The sequence below is a fragment of the Dama dama genome, chromosome 19 (genome assembly GCF_033118175.1).
Source record: "Dama dama isolate Ldn47 chromosome 19, ASM3311817v1, whole genome shotgun sequence".
Taxonomy (NCBI): Eukaryota; Metazoa; Chordata; class Mammalia; order Artiodactyla; family Cervidae; genus Dama; species Dama dama.
In genome coordinates, this window is record NC_083699.1 from 10,459,093 (window position 1) to 10,475,954 (window position 16,862).

Consider the following 16,862-nt stretch of genomic DNA (forward strand, 5'->3'; position numbering starts at 1 on the left):
TGCTTTCTCTCTGGCCCCTCACGGGTCACCCTCAGCAGCCGAGTATCAGTTCAGAACACAAATCTGATAACATCATTTTCCTGGCTTAACGCTCATTTCCTTACCCCCTCACCAACACTCTGCTGTCTCACGTGGAGTAAACTCCAAAAGTCATACCATGGATTACAAGGCTTTACGTGATTAAGATTTTCAAAGTAAGTGGACAGTGCCTCTTAGGAACACAAGCCTCTTTTTACTTCAATTCAAGGTCAGAGTAGGGACTCGGCGGATCACTGACAGGATGCAACCCATCATTTCTTATATTCTTATATGAATACTCTTGACTCTTGGTCTAAATATTAAAAAATAAGAAAAAAGAGCATTTCAGAGAAAGAACTGAGAAATGAGGAATGACTGAATATAGAGAATATTGTCATTATATCAAGTTCAGTGTCATTATTTATGGATACACACTATTACCTTGAACAATGAACCTATACCCACAAATGCTCTCAATATGTACTGTTTGCTCCATAAGTATAAATACTACATCCATGCATCTTTAAACACCCAGAGCCTGCCACAGTTTTAGGATCAAATTGAGACTCAGTACATGTTTAGGACACTGAAGAAAAAAACTTACGTCATCACTGATCATACCTCATTTCAACAGGATCAAGTTAGTCATAGTTTTTCTCCTAGTTACTCTTAGCCCTGGCCAAGCTGTTAAGAAGAGACACAGAGGTAGAAGACCATCATCAGAAAGGAGAACTTTGCTTCCAGTGCCAGGCATGGGCCAGAACTGTCACTAATGACTTCCTTTTCAAACAAGGAGGTCCAGTGAAAATCTTTGGCGTTTAGTCTTTGGCACCGCTTATCCTGAACCTTTCCAGATGTGAGAACCACTGTTATAATTAACTCACTTCTGTAGACTGTTATACTTACCAAGTGCTTGCCAACTGATTTTATTTGCTCTCTGGAGTGGTGATTCTGAAGGTTATAAGGATTGTTATCTCCACTACAGGTTAGAGAACCAAGTCACACCAAAAAAGTCAAATAACTTTGTGGGATAGCAAGTGGGATCACATGCTAGAGAACAGATTTCCAACCTTTCAGACCTTGGGATAACCTGTTATTTGGGCTTCATTAGTGGTAAAGAACCTGCCTGCCAATGCAGGAAACATAAGAGACCTGGGTTGATAGATCCCCTGGAGGAGGGCATGGCAACCCACTCCAGTATTTTTGCCTGAAGAGTCTCATGGACAGCGGAGCACGGTGGACTGTTTGCTTGGTTATCTTTTCCTCTCCTGACTTCCTCCATACATACAACTGCTTCCAGAGGGGGTTCATATCATAATGCTTTTTAACATAAATTTAACTTCAAGATGCCCACTGAGATGGCTGGTAATACCCCGAGCATGAAGGTCACCACAGTTTTTAAGGATAGGCGTTAGACCTTCCCTTACAACATCTGTCTATCCTCATCTCTTCATCAGGGCTTCTGTTAACAAGCTGCCATCACAGACAATCAATCCTTTCTCAATGAATGAAAAAATATTTCCGGAACTGGATTCAAGCACTCCATTTTCCTGTCAGAAAAGTAATTGTGGCTGGCCAATAAACCAGTTTGAAAAATCAAATTTAAATATGCCAGATTTAAATTTATAAGAGCCTCATTTAACATGCAATTAATTTTATGCCTATAATAAAAAGAGAAAAACCTCCAGTCTTCCTGTGGAATTAAATAGGCTGATAAGGAAGTGCTGTGCCTCTTAGAAATGAGAAAAAGTAATTCTTGAACACTGTCATCCTTTTGGTTGCATAATATTGTATACAATACATCCTATTTCGGGGAAGTATTAATTTTACTGAAGTTAAATTTTTTTTTTCTGAGTAATCATAGGAATGTGACTCAGTGGTTAGAGTTGAGACATAGATTATTGGTTCAACTTGTTTTAAAATTCTAACTCTCTCCTTTATATTACCCCTTAAATCTTTAGAGCTTCTAGTGGTTTTGTTTCTTCTCAAAATAAGGGGGAATAGTAGAAATGGTAGGACTCAGCTATATTTAAAGTTCTCCAAACTTTGTTTCAATTAGTAAAATGTTGAGTGAAACCTTCATTTGCCAACCCTTTTATTCCTATTAAAACCCATGTGTACATTAAGATGAAATTGTCAGTCATTTATTTGTGATATACACAATTTTAATGTTTTGATGTGCAATAAATATATCTCCATCACAATACGAGCCCATTAAGTAATTCAAAATGTGAGATTAACTTGCATGTTTCAAAAAGAAAGAAGTTAAACTTTTAGGCTGCTTTTTTGTTCTAAACTTTGCTTCTAGCTCAGCCACACAGGAGCCACTGTGAAAGGTCATTTCCAAGTGTGGGTTTCCAGTATAGCACTGGTGCTGCTGAGAAAGTTCTAAGGCTTTTCTTTGCTGGGGACAATGTCAATCCTTGATGTATTTTTAAGGGGTTCTAGGGGCCAATGAACACATCACTGTATTCAATGTCTTTTTGAAACTAATCCAATGTTTTTTTTTAAAGTAAATTCTTGCAGGAAAGCAAACTTCAGCAATTTCTAATACTGCTCATGTTTAATTTAGACTTTTTGAGATTTTTTCCTGCTTCTGTTCCCAGGACTGAAGGGCTCCCTCCAGAGGCTGCAGCTTGAGTATGTGGATGTTGTTTTTGCAAATCGACCAGACAGTAACACCCCCATGGAAGGTGAGTGAAGAAATTTAATAAAAGACCCTGGAGTTATTGATTCTAACATGATGACTTATTCCAGTCACGGTAGGAAATGAAATATATTCAGACTTATTTGATTGAATGTGAAAAATAAAAACCCTTTCCAGTCGATCTTTCAGTTTCAATATTTACCCGCAAAGTTAGTGCTCTGCATCCTGCATATTCATTAATTTTTAAGCATCTCCAGGCACTGGGAGTGTGTGTGTGTGTGCGGGTGTGTGTCAGTAGCTGAGTTAGGTCCGACTGTTTGGGAGCCCATGGACGGTAGCTCACCAGGCTCTTCTCTCCATGGAATTCTCTAGGCAAGAATACTGGAGTGGGCTGCCATTCCCTTCTCCAGGGGATCTTCCCAACCCAGGGATAGAACCCGGGTCTCCTGCATTGCAGGCAGACTCTTTACCAGCTGAACCACCAGGGCAGCCCTCACTGGGAGTGTGGCTCCTGCTGTTATGGCACTCATTTTCTCCAGGTTCGTTTCACGCCTGTGATTCCATCAACTAAAACAATAAACATAATTGGAAGTGGAGTTTATAACCCAGCCATCATTATTTTGGAGTTCTCTGAGGGTCTTCTTATTTTATAATGACTCTAGGTCTGATTAGTTTCCAATCTGTGATGATAAGTGCTAAGTGCTACGGTGAGCAGAGACTTTATAGGAGTGACTATTTCAAAATGAGACTCTTTGTTGCAACCTGGTTTTTGAGTCTCAAGGAGCTGCAGTATTTTATCCCCTTTCTGTTACAACTGTTTGAAGACAATTTAAGCATCTCCCTGTGAAAGCTTTCAGAATGTTCCTAAAACCAGGTTTTCTTCAATTTGTGTTTATTTATGGAACCAATTGAGAAAGAAGACAGTGTGGGAGGAAAAATTTAAAGGAAGGTTCTAGTTAATTGAGATTTATGCTCATATGAATTTTCACATACCTGAGGTAAATGAGAATGAAGATATTTGGGAAAAAGAAGGGGAAAAATAATATTTTGATTATTCAAGGCTTACTATATGACATGGATTTATTAATTTTTAATGAATTAGAACATAATGTAAAATTGCACTAAAGGTAAATTTAATTTTGATGATTCAAAAAGTAGTTCTGGATCTTGTAATAAGTCACTTTCTGTAAAAGTTTGTTCTTGCTAGAGGGTTATAGAAGTTATGGAAGCTGTAAATGATTGAAGTATATATAAATGTTTCTGTAGGTTGAATTTCTGAAAAAAAAGGTATGGAAACTTTTTTTCCTTATCATGTTTCTCTTTCTCAACCACAGGTAAATGGTTAAAATATATATTTATATAATTTTTGCTAGAGTTTTCTGCTGTTTTGATTTGAGTAAATTAGAAGTCTATTATAAAGCAAGATCAGTGTTGGAAATTGATAATAAGAAATTATCCATGGAAATGACATAAAATGCATATTTTTGTCAAAGCAAAGAATAGGTGTTTGATAAAGTGAATCATAAACAGTTTATTTATGTAAGAAGTATGTATAGCAAGGATAGTATGATGTCACAGTATTCTTAATGCCACGTTGAAACAGCACTGACGCTGTCATGCGAGCATAATTGTCAAGTAAGATGCCACGTAGTGGCAGCTCTTAAAGACTGAAATTACTTCCCATCTTAAGTGCCTAGTGAACTATTTTCCTCTTAGGAAAAATGTCCTTTGCAATTATGCTATGTACAGGATAGAGGAACATCTGGGATTTTTCAGCTTTTTTTTTTTTTTTTTGCTCATTCTGCCCATTCTATCATTATCTTTAATCTGAGGGATATAAAGTATAAATCTTTAATCTGAGGGATATAAAGTAGAAGTCTCTGAAGCAGAAAACATTATAATCTGCATTATATACCTACGGAAGGAGGATATTCTCAATTAGGAGACAAACCATGTGATACTAATAAGATAATGGTGACTCTTGTATAAACACAGATTATGTGTTGACATTATTAGAAGGGAGCTTCAAAACATTAAGAAAAACACAAACAAACAGATTGCTGCCTGATAGAATGTATAACTGCAGCATTATCCAGCCTCTGCTGGAATCAGGGAATATTTATACTTTCTCTGAGTTTCTTACAGAAAATTCCACAAAGCAGAATAGGAAGCTGTTTTATCATGAGTTATCGTCCAAGTTTGGAAGTCTAACAAAGGGTGTCAAATAGAGATTTGCACTTGTTGATAGGGTCAAGGAACATGGCATTTCATAGCTCTGTGGCAACCAGCCACGTTATGCTGGAATATAGCCTGCTCTCCCTCCCCCGCCAAAGGGAGATCCACTCCTGGCTGGTGCATCCGGCCCAGGGCTTATTCCTCTGGGAGCATTTAGCAGGGACACACGGTAGGCAAGTCTCCATGTAGGACTCGTTCCAGATTGAAATAGCTTCTCTGTGATGTCTCCCTAGCTTTGTAGAAAGTGTGGATCCTCAAACAGTATACTTATTTGTTCCAAGGTAAGCCAGATGGAAGGGCTAGTTTGATATTAGTCTCTAGAAACTCATTCTCCACCTGTAGTCTTTCCTACTTAACTGTAACAGAGGGAAGGATGGATCTGGGCAACTGAGAGAAGAAATAGAATAAAAAGAAGAAAATAAGGAATAGAATAGACAGAGATTTCCAGGTGATCTTGGGTGCATTTTCTCCTCTAAAATGAAAAAAAAAAAAAAAGTGTCTAAGCTATGTCTGGACTCCATGTTGTTATTAAGTTTCATTTTTGCAATGATTTTGTAAATCATATGTGTGTGTGTATTACTGAAAACTGTATGTGTACAATGGGGTCTACCTTAGGAAACCTATTAGGGTTTCTAAAAACAATACAGAAAAGTAAATGTTACATATAATCAAAATTACCCTTGAAAACCCTATAGTAGCTATAGTAGTTATTTGTTAAACAGTGTTACTCAATAGCCTTTAGTTATTCAATTTCATCTCCAAATATAGTGACAAAATCATCACTAGATACTTTCCCAAACATGTTTTTTTTTTTTTCCTTTTGGCAATGGCCTTAATATTATTCACATACTTTTCTTATTTTAGCAACTCACATTGGCAATTTTAGGCTCAGTTGCATTCATTTCTGTCTAATATAAATGATGGAACAGTGCATATTGCTGGATTTTTGTATATTAATTCTATATATGTTGGCACTATTGTCTATATGTGTGCTTCACAGTAAACCCTTAGCATTTGTAGATCATCTTTATTGGTTTCAACCATTCCTTGTCAATTCCATGGACCCATAACACATCCTAACTTATAATTTTGCCAAGGAACCTATATTAAATTCTGGGGAACCAATGAGAGAACACAGACCAGCTTTCTAAGACTCATTTTAAACAACTTTGATTTAAATTTATTAAAGTGCCAACCCCATTCACCTGATTGGCAATTATGAAAGGATATTAAGTGGGAACATTTCTAGAATAAACCTACGTGAGTTTCATCTAGGTTCTGCATATCAGATGGAAGCAACTGAACCAGAGAAAAATTAGCAGTAGCATTCTCATAATATTTTAGCATCAAGGATCAAATTAGATGTTGCCTTCCTTTCTTCCTTAGAAATCCAGTAGACAAAAATGAGTCCTCTCAAAAGAATGGCCCTAAACTCCAAAAGTACAATCAGGGGAGAAAGAGGGTGAGATTGCCTTTGTAATGTGCAAGCCTGTAGGATGCAATTAGACATTTTACAGCAACGGGAAGATGTTCTTGACAACAGAGGGGAACTCGTGTGCTTTCCCCTCTGTCCTTCTTGTTTATTTTTTCCTGGTTCACCTAGTAGTAAGTCTTTTTTTTTTTTTCGGAGCATCTGCCATGCCATCTGTCTCTTATATATATCTGGTGTTGATGGCATGTTTTCCAATACCGGAAAAAATCACCCCCATGTCCCATTTCTTCTTTTTTATGCTGCTGTGTTCTTCCCAGTAGAGTCACTGACAGGTCCTTGAGTTTCATGATACTCATATTTTTAAGTCTCTCACTTCCATAAATCCCCCAAGTATATTTCAAAATCTTCTCTTAAGCTCATTAGGCAAGAGAAAGTTAATTCCATCATGAACCATGTTGGACATGGATAGACACAGAGCATTTGTGTGCCTGGGGACTTGCGTGAGGAGTTTTTCGGTGTGGTTTTTCAGTCATTCCCAAGGGCCAAACTACTCATCCATACTCTTCTCATTGCTCTAGGGATGAGGTGACTGAGCCTGATTGTGGTCATGAAAGGAACTTATAAACCATGTACCACTTGTGAATAATAGAAAAAAGAAGGGACCCATTTTAGTGCTTTTTGAAAGAAGAAAAGCTACTAAATTCATTGATCTGAGAATATTATGATGTTTTAAATTAAATTACATTTTAATTAAATTTTTATTTTAAAAAATGTTTGGAATTGAGCCCTCTAACTTTTATTTATTTAGAATTTTTTGCCAAAACTAGTTAATCTGACAAACTCCCTAAGTCATTAGATGCTATTCCCAACCTAATTACGGTTCAAATTATTTATTTATTTTCCTGCTAGTAGGTCTATGCAGACATAAAACAACCCAGATGTCTTATTTCAAAGAAGAGGGACAAGATCAAAGTTAGCATTGCTTAATTCCCATAACATCCTCATGTCAAACAACCTATTCCATAAGAATTTGCTTCTTTCAGTGCCATCTTTTTTACTGTCCCCATGTGCCAGCAGGAATCTATTGATATTCAGGAAACGAGGACATCCCTCCAATGATAGTGCAGGAAATACCAGAGTGGCAAACATTTCAGCATCCCAAATTTTCTATACTTTTTCATTTCCAGAACATTGGACCTGGATTTTTAGCATCCAAAGTAAAGTTTTCAGAACAAAAATTTAATGACTCCCCTCACCAAGCCTAGAAATGGGGCTTCTCAAATGGCACAGTGGTAAAGATTTCACCTGCCAATGCAAGATACCCAAGAGACGTGGGTTTGATCCCTGGGTTGGGAAGATCCCCTGAAGGAGGAAATGGCAACCCACTCTAGGATTCTTGCCTGGAAAATTCCATAGACAGAGGAGTCTGGTGGGCTACAGTCTATGGGGTCTTGAAGAGTCAGACATGACTGAGCAACTGAGCACACACATACAAACCTATCAGTATTATCTAACCACCACGGATCATATCTTCTGTCTTTATATTTCACTGTCTTCCCTGAAAAACACCCTATGTGTGTCCCCCAAAAAGCATAAGAAAGGAAGAAATCTTCTGCAAATATTCTATAATAGTGCTGTTCCATAGACATATTTTGAAAGCCATATATGTACTTTCAATTTTCTATCGCTTACATTTTAAAGGTAAAAATAAACAGATGAGATTAATTATAAAAATATATTTTAATTTAAGCCATTATGTTGAAAAATTTCAACATATAATCAATATAAATTTTTGAGGGGATATTTCACATTTTTTTCACAATAAGCCTTTGAAATCTGTTATGTACTTCATACTAATTTTGTTGTTCAGTCACTAAGTCATGCCTGACTCTTCACAACCCCATGGACGGCAGCACGCCAGGCTTCCCTGTCCTTCACCAGCTCCCAGAGTTTGCTCAAACTCACGTCCATTGAGTCAGTGATGCCATCCAACCATCTCATCCTCTGTCGTCCTCTTCTCCTCCTGCCCTCAGTCTTTCCCAGCATCAGGGTCTTTTCCAATGAGTCAGCTCTTCACATCAAGTGGTCTAAGTATTAGAGCTTCCACAACAGTCCTTCCAATGAATGTTTAGGATTGATTTCCTTTAGGATTGACTGTTTTGATTTCCTTGCTGTCCAAGGGACTCTCAATAATCTTCTCCAACACCACAGTTCAAAAGCATCAATTCTTCAGTGCTGAGCCTTCTTTATGGTCCAAATCTGACATCCATACATGGCTATTGGAAAAAACCATAGCTTTGACTAGACAGCCTTTTCTCTGCAAAGAAATGTCTCTGCTTTTGAATATGCCGTCTAGGTTGGTTATAGTTTTTCTCTCAAGGAGCAAACATCTTTTAATATCATGGCTGCAGTCACCATCTGCACTGATTTTGGAGCCTAAGAAAATAAAGTCTGTCACTGTTTCCATTTTTTCCCCATCTGTTTGCCATGAAGTGATGGGACCAGATGCCATGATCTTCATTTTTTGAATGTTGAGTTTTAAGCCAACTTTTCTACTCTCTCACCTTCATCAAGAGGCTCTTTAATTCATCTTCACTTTCTGCCATTAGAGTGGTATCATCTGCATATTTGAGGTTATTGATATTTCTCCCAGCGAACTTGAATCCAGCTTGTGCTTCACCCAGCCCAGCATTTCACATAATGTGTTCTGCATTTAATTAAATAAGCAGGGTGACAATATACAGCCTTGAAATACTCCTTTCTGGATTTCGAACCAGTCCATTGTTCCATGCCTGCTTATAACACATCTTAATTTGGGCCAGCCACATTTCAAGTACTGAGTAACCACATGTGGCTAGTGGCTACTATTTCACCACAGAAGTCTTTAAACTTTAGTTCAAGTCTAGCAGAACACCAGACACATAATAAGTGCTCAATAAATATTTGTTGTATGGATGGGTGCATGGATGGATGATTAGATGGATGAGCGAACAAGTCATTTTAGTGAATGAATTAAGCTGAATGAAACTAAAGTTAAATAGATACATCTTCATTTTTCTCCTTGAAAACTTATTTTTGTTTCCTAACATCTGTGAATATTCTTGTACTTGATCTGGTTCAGCATATTTCAGGGTGATATTAAGGATAGATTGCTGGCAGAGAATCCCAGGACACTGTTACATTCCATTTCTCCTCATCTGCCTTAACAGCAGCATCCAGATGCCAGATCTCTCTCCAGAAATCTGCTTGATGCCTAAATGAGCAGAAATGAATGGAGGGATGATTCTTGGGCAGTTCAGTTGCCCCTGAGGATTACTATGTCAGATATTAAAATTATCTAACCCATTTCATTTATGACCCTGGCCAGGATACTCTGAGGCCTCTGGTGTTGATCAGATCAATTTAACCTCCTGGCTTGAAAGGCTGGGACAGCTGAATTTTCAAGAAATTAATTTAGAGAAAATGATTTTCCTATCTAAGAGGATGAGCCAAACCCTACCAAGCCCATGGTTTAAAAAAAAAATGTTCCGAGTTTACTAAATCAGTTTTATTTCCATTTTAACTGAATTCACCAAACGTTTTACTGCTACTTTAGAGATATTCATCTGATGTTTTAGCCTTTACAGAATATCAAATCATGTCATTAAAAAATAAATTGATTTCATTCATTCTAAGAAATAACATTCGGAAATGATTGCAATGTTCTTCCAGTGTCTGGTGTTTGCCTGTGTTTTTGTTGTTGTTGTTTTTTTAGAAAAATCTCATGTTTCTACCATTGTGAGCTTCCTTCTCTTTAGGACAATATTTCTGTAAAATGATCTGGGGGACATAGATGGACACAGCATTAAATTCTGGCTTTGCTACCTATGTATACCTAGGACAAGTTACTACCCTCACTGAAGCTCAGTCTCTTCATCTGAAAATGCAGGTAACACATACAGTGATTTCTGAAGGAGTTAACAGTGTGGATACAGCACCTAACTCACAGCAGGGGAAAGAAACATGAACCCCATTTCTAGAATGCCCCATACAACACACGTACATATAAAACGCCCCTTTCTCTGGATCTCTCTCAAAGGTGAGCATAGGAGATGACTAAGATCCTAGAATTATAATGTGATGAAAATCAAATGAAGATGGCCATGATGCAACATCAACCAAGGTCTGTGGTAAGGCCATGTAGAAACGAGGTACACAGTTAGCAATGGAATCTTCTTCTAGCTCACTTTTTTCTCCTTGAAATTTTGTTCTGAGATCCTCCAGGCCCTTTAAAATTATTCAATTACAGATTTTCCAGGGTTAATCTATTCAGTCAAAAGGTCCTCTTGACCCTGTGGTTTTATTTTCAAAAGTGTATCTAGAAAAAAACTCAATAACAGGATCCACTCATTTGTTCAGTTGGCATTTTTTGAATATCTGCACTAGCAGGCAGAAGGTGCCTGGGTCAATAGCACACTTGCTCTATTAGAAAGACTCAAGCACCAATCTACCTGACCATTAACTGCAGCTCACTAGTTAGCTTGATGTGCAGCTGTGGACTCTACATTTTTGAGGATTTTTGAGGCCAGAAGGGGATCACTAGTGGGTGACTGATTTAAGAATACATTTAACAATAAAAATCATACAAAAAAATACTTTTTAGTCCTCGTACGGTTCGCATATATTTAGTGTATCTGGACTGTTTGGTGTTTCATGCCACAGGTAAATGGATGCATTGTGAATATCGTCCTTTCCTCAATGCTCAGTACACACATTGTCTCCTATGTCCATGGCCCCCATGACTCAGAGATTATTAATCCACTTAGTCTTACTATCAGCATGATGTTAATTCTGCCTGTCTCACAAGCTCCTTGTGTCTCTACCCAGTATCATTTATCTTCTTTATACATTTCTTACTTTCTTGAGCAGAACTGAATCATCTTAAGTAACACAGAAACGGCACATTACAGACAGTATAGAGTTCACTACCCTTAGTTGTTGGCATGCTGTCTCAGATTTGCAGAGTAAATTTCTAGGGCAACTGGAAAAATTTCCAGAGTTTGGACCATGGATCACTGTGGTATCTATCTATCAAGAGCAGAGCCCTGGTTAACAAGTTTTCATTTTCCAAATAGATCCCACAGAGAGAACAGGAGTTTCAGAACATACTGATACTGAGAAGTTAAGATTGCCAAAGCTGCAGAAAATACATGACAAGCTGGCTTTAAAGGGAACTGTATTCCCATTATAATTTGTAATCATTTAAGGGTGTATCTTGTGCTTTCTCAGGAAGCCAGATACTCCCAACCACATTTAATAAAGTCCTGTTGCAAAGAAGGATCCTGGTGATACTCTATGCAGTTTACTCTATTCTCTTTCCCTTTTCCCCTTTCCTCACATCTTCAGTCGACAGTGAAGGCAGATACAACTGCTCTCATGAGTAAGACACAAAAGGAGAAGCAATGTAGGCCACGTGTCTGGAGGCCCGTTCTACGTCCTCACCACAAATAGGTTTCCACCAAGCTCAGAAAGGGTGATCTTTCGGTTTTTGTTTTCCCCCTTAAGTTGTTTTTAGTTAAGAAAAAATAGAGTGGAGACGGTTTCTGCTCACCCCAGCTGTCAGGGGGAAAGAGAACTGCTTAGTATTCTGGGGCCGTGGGTTTGTGACTCATGTGAGCTTCCTTCTGTGTGAGCTGTCATCTCCCTGAAAAACCAGAGTCACCTCCACATTCTGACGGGATGTTGCCTCAGTCCCAGGGGCATTCATCTCTGCAAGCTCCTCGTGGTGCTGTAGCTGATCTGCAGTCACATGGGTATGGGACTCTGAGACTAGCTTTGTCCAGCTCTTCAGGCCGGATAGGTGGGGCTGCGGGTTTAAGCTGCCTGTCAAAGCAGAGTCTTGATCAGGGTTTACGAGCATGCGGATTCAGTGAGCTGAATGAGCTCCTGTGTCATTGCTCATCTGGAATTCTCAGACAATGGGGATAAACAAATACCCTTAAGTCTCTCTCTTACTTTCTGTAAAAATGAAGTAATGAGAGACTCAGTGGCTTTTTTAAAAGCCCTCCTGGGTGTTGAATACATGCAGTGAAAAAATACAGGATCTGCAATCAGAGGATGAGAATACTAGTCTTAGGTGTGTGAACTTGCTTGAGCTGCTCAGTTTCTGCTGCTCAGTTTTTCATCTAGAAAATGGGAAGAATAAAAACGGTACCTTGTCTAGCTATTTCCAAGATTGTTGTGATGATAACATAAGTGGAAATGTTTGATTAATAGTAATTTGTAATATCTGTACAAATATTTTGAGATGGTCACTGTTACATGTGTGTGTACATACGTAGTAAGATGTCATACCTGAAGTTTCAACCAGACATCGAGACACAACAAAATTTCAAAGAGAGATGTTAAATCTCCATTTCTATACGTGCAAAGGAAAAAGACAAGAGCTGACTCCGCAACTTTTTCTTCCCCTGATGCTTTAAGAAATCGGAAACCTACAGAAAGGTTGGAAAAAATAAACAGCCAAGTCCTCACCTCGATTTACCAAACTGTGCTGTTTTGCCTCTATTTTGCTCCCTCTTGCGCTCTCGCAGCGTGACCTTTCACCCATAAATACTTTCTTCTCTCTCCTGAGACTTGGCATTCCTCTGCACAAGCATCATGCACTCATCACATTCGAAAATTAACACTGGTACACTGCTGTTACCTATACAAACCATACTCAAATTTCCTAAACTGCCCTCTAAGGATTTTGTTGTTGTTGTTTGAGAGGGAGGTGAGTCTGTGATTTGATTAAGAATCCCACATCGCATTAAGTTGTCATGGCTTTTTAATCTTTTTTAGTCTAAAATGTTTTCTCCACCTTGTTTTCTCTTTGAGGACAATGACATTTTTAGGGAAAATGTCAGCCAGTTGTTTTCGAGAATGTCTCTTCAGTCTGGATTTGTCTGATTGTTTTCTCATGATTAGATTAAGATCAAGCATCTTTGGCAAGAAGATTACCCAGATCATGTTGGGTCCATCTTAGTGTGTCTCTCAGGGGGACCTGGAGGGTCACTTTCCATTATTGGCCATGTTAAAGTTGATCACTAGGTTAAGATGATGGCTCAGTTTTCTCCACCATGATAGTACCTTTAAGACTTGGTAATGAATAAATAAGTTGGGGTGTGATTCTTCGAGACCGTGTGTATAGCCTGGTTCCTCACCACCTGGAGTTGGCATCCACTGCCGATCTCTGCCTGCAGCAGTTATTAACAGTAGAAAGTTACTACAATTACCCTTCCCCATTTATGGGCTTCCCTGATGACTCAGCAGGGAAAGAATCTGCCTGCATTGCAGGAGACACAGGAGATGCAGGTTTGATCCCTTGGTCGGGAAGATCCCCTGGAGGAGGAAAATGGCAACCCATTCCAGTATTCTTGCCTGGGAAATCCCATGGACAGAGGAGCCTGGCAGGCTACCGTCCAAAGGTTCACAGAGTCAGACACGACTGAGGCATTCTGCCACAAAGAGGAAATTCACTCTGAGTTCTGTGCCTCTCCCCTCCACTTGCTTCAGGAAAATAAAGGCTGAAAGCAAGAGGATCTAGTGAGAAGGGCATAGCTGGAAAAACTACACCATGATACCTAGTTGGGGGTGGAGAGCGTGACCATCATGGTCGGGGAGTAAAGAGGCTTGGAAGCCGACTCACGCCTGGCAAATCTAGAGATGGAGAAGTGGGCTGAGTCTCTACTTTATGGTAGAGCCAGGAGAGTGTACCCTGCCTGGAGGTGTCCAGGAGGGCAACTTTGAGTATTTCCTGCGTGGGTTCATCTTGGGTCTGTCCTCCAGGAGGATAGTCGGGGCTGGAGCTGGACACCCAGAGCCAGTAGGAGAAGGGTTCACAGGAGAGGCAGAAAGTAGAGAAATAGTGAAGCCAGCCATGCCCCCTCTCATTACCCTCTGCTGCAGGTGTTAGTCTAAGCATGTCCCAGCTGGGACAGGGAAAGGAATTTGAGTTTGTAGTTTTGATTGATATCTGTAAAGGCTGTGTTTATGATCTAAAAGGACATCAGGACTGTTCATTACCCAAGAGTGGGCAGAAAAACTGTGAGACAGCCTGAATTTTCATCAGGGTCGAGGTTTCATTCTTTCCACTGAATGTAAAGGGGCAGTGGGAGATTAAAAAATAAAACAGGGTCATAATTGCATTATCACGAGTCATGCTCTTTCCACATACTAGTTATATATGTTTAAATACCTAATTTTAAATTGATCTGACTTAAATTACTCATGAAAAAAATGAACTTTTCTGTTAGTTTCAGAAAACAAATTTGTTTGCTTTAAAAGAAAATATCATGTCCAATATAATTGGAAATTCAGGAAAATCTTCTCTGCTAAAGATTTAAGTCCTCACAAATTATAAAATAAGGCCCTTGGCCACTTGTTTAAAATGTGTACATGGAACACAGACATCCTTGTGTCTCATGAACACTGCCCAGGCATCTGAGAACTTTTGAAAGCATCACTATTTTGGGGACTGTTTGTCAGTATTCAAATACTAAAAAAGATTATAAGCCACAAAACCTTAGCTTCTGCAGTTTGAACTTGGTCCATCCTTTCTAAATGCATTTTTATACTAGATTTTATTTACTTGTTTTAAATTCTGAAAGATGACCAGTGTGAACTAGCTTCAGTGAAACCAATCTTACCATATTAATAACTAACTGAGATCCTTTTAGACAATTTTCTAAAATCTTAGTGGCGTCAACTCAGAATTTACTTGTACAATAAAATTCATTTTTGTTGTTTTTTTTTAAGGGCCAGTAGACAGACTGTGTGGGTACAGGGAAACAATAGAAAGGAAAGGAAAGTTTAGAATTGTCAATATTCTCTTTCACTTGGACAAAAAAGGAAAATGTATCACTAGCATGGAAACTAGAAGTCTGTTTGGTGATAGAATGAACTTAATTATCCCTAGAAGTGAATGTTTTTATCTAGTAAGACAAGAGGAAAAAAACAAATTGACATAAGTTCACACAAAACTTAACAGAAAGCAAAAAAGGGAGATACGGGGACCGAAAAGAAAAATTGGGAAGGAAAAAAGGATGAAATTTTATTTCTCCCGTCCATTTCTCCTACTCCCTTCTCAAGCACAGTGCCAATCTGGCAAACTCCTTCCTCAGAACACCTATAGAATGCATTTTAATGTCATTGTACCATATTCAGGATGGCCCAGAGAAGAACATGATACAATAAAAAAAGTACTCAGGTCTAAAACATGTCGCATTCATTTATTCATATTCAGCTAATACTTTTGAGTGCCTGCTACACTGGACATTGTCCTTGATGTGTGGGACAGACAAGAGAACAAAATAGACAAAGATTTCTCTCCTTGAGGGACACATTCATTCTAGCAGGAGAGACAGGAAATAAACAGGAAAACAATAAAAATGAACTTGTATAGACTATTATGTGTGTATGTGTGTGTTAGTTGCTCAGTTGTGTCCAACTCTGCTACCCCCTGGACTTTAGCCAGCAGGCTCCTCTATCCATGGAATCCTCCAGGTAAAAATACTGGAGTGGGTTGCCATTTCCTTCTCCAGGGGATCTTCCCAAACCAGGGATTGAAGCTGGGTCTCCTGCTTTGCAGGCAGATTCTTTACCATCTGAGCCACCAGGGAACTCCATATATAATATTAGAAAGTGCTAAGTTTTATGGAATAAAGAAAAAGTAGAATAGGGTAGTATGAATGGGGATGTTTGGAGTCAGGAGTGGTCACTGAGTAGAGACTTGAAGGAGTAAAGTGAGTAATTGGGAGGTAGGTAAGGATAGTGTTTCTGGCTATAGAAACAGTAAAGAGACATGAAGATGGGAGAAGCCTACTGTGTTTGGGGAACATCAAGCATACCAATGTGGCTGCAGAGTGAGGAAGGAGTATAGGAAAACTTGAATTTAGAGAGATTACAGGGACCAGATCTTTGGGGGGACTCACTGAATTTGGGGACTCACTGAATTTTGGACAAAGAAGTGATGTGATTTGACTTACATTTCTAAAGAATCTCTTTGGCCTGGAATTAAAATAAGTTAAAAAAAAGGGGCAAATGTAGGAGCAAGGAGATGTGTTCAGAAATAATTCTAACAATCTAGAAGAGAGATGGGGCTTCCCATGGCATAGTGGTAAAGAATCCACCTGCCGGTGTAGGAGATCCAGGGCAAGAGACATAGGTTTGATCCCTGGGTAGGGAAGATCCTTTGTAGTAGGAAATAGCAACCTACTCCAGGATTCTTGCCTGGAAAATCCCATGGACTGTGGAGTCTGGTGGGCTACAGTCTATGAGGTCGCAAAGAGACGCAACTAAGCACCTAAACACACAGGCATGCAGGTGAGAGATGACGGTGGCTCAGATGAAGGAGCTAGCTGTGGAAGTGTAAAAGTGGTCTCATTTGAAGAAGTATTGAACGTAGAGTCAGAAGTTCCTGGTGGACTAGATATGGGTGTAACAGAAAGAAAGGAGTGAAGAACGATGCCAAGGTTTTTGACCTGAGTAGGCAGAAGAATGGAGTTGCCA

General features: G+C 39.0%; 1 protein-coding gene across 3 annotated transcripts in view; it reads left to right on the top strand.

Annotated features, from left to right (window-relative positions):
- KCNAB1 (potassium voltage-gated channel subfamily A regulatory beta subunit 1) overlaps positions 1–16,862 on the top strand; it is a 453,549-nt gene that overhangs the window by 391,026 nt on the left and 45,661 nt on the right. For all 3 annotated transcript variants that reach the window (XM_061168184.1, XM_061168185.1, XM_061168186.1), the window contains exon 8: positions 2,625–2,711. In XM_061168184.1, coding sequence (XP_061024167.1) covers positions 2,625–2,711 — 87 coding nt within the window. The remainder of the gene's footprint in view (positions 1–2,624; positions 2,712–16,862) is intronic.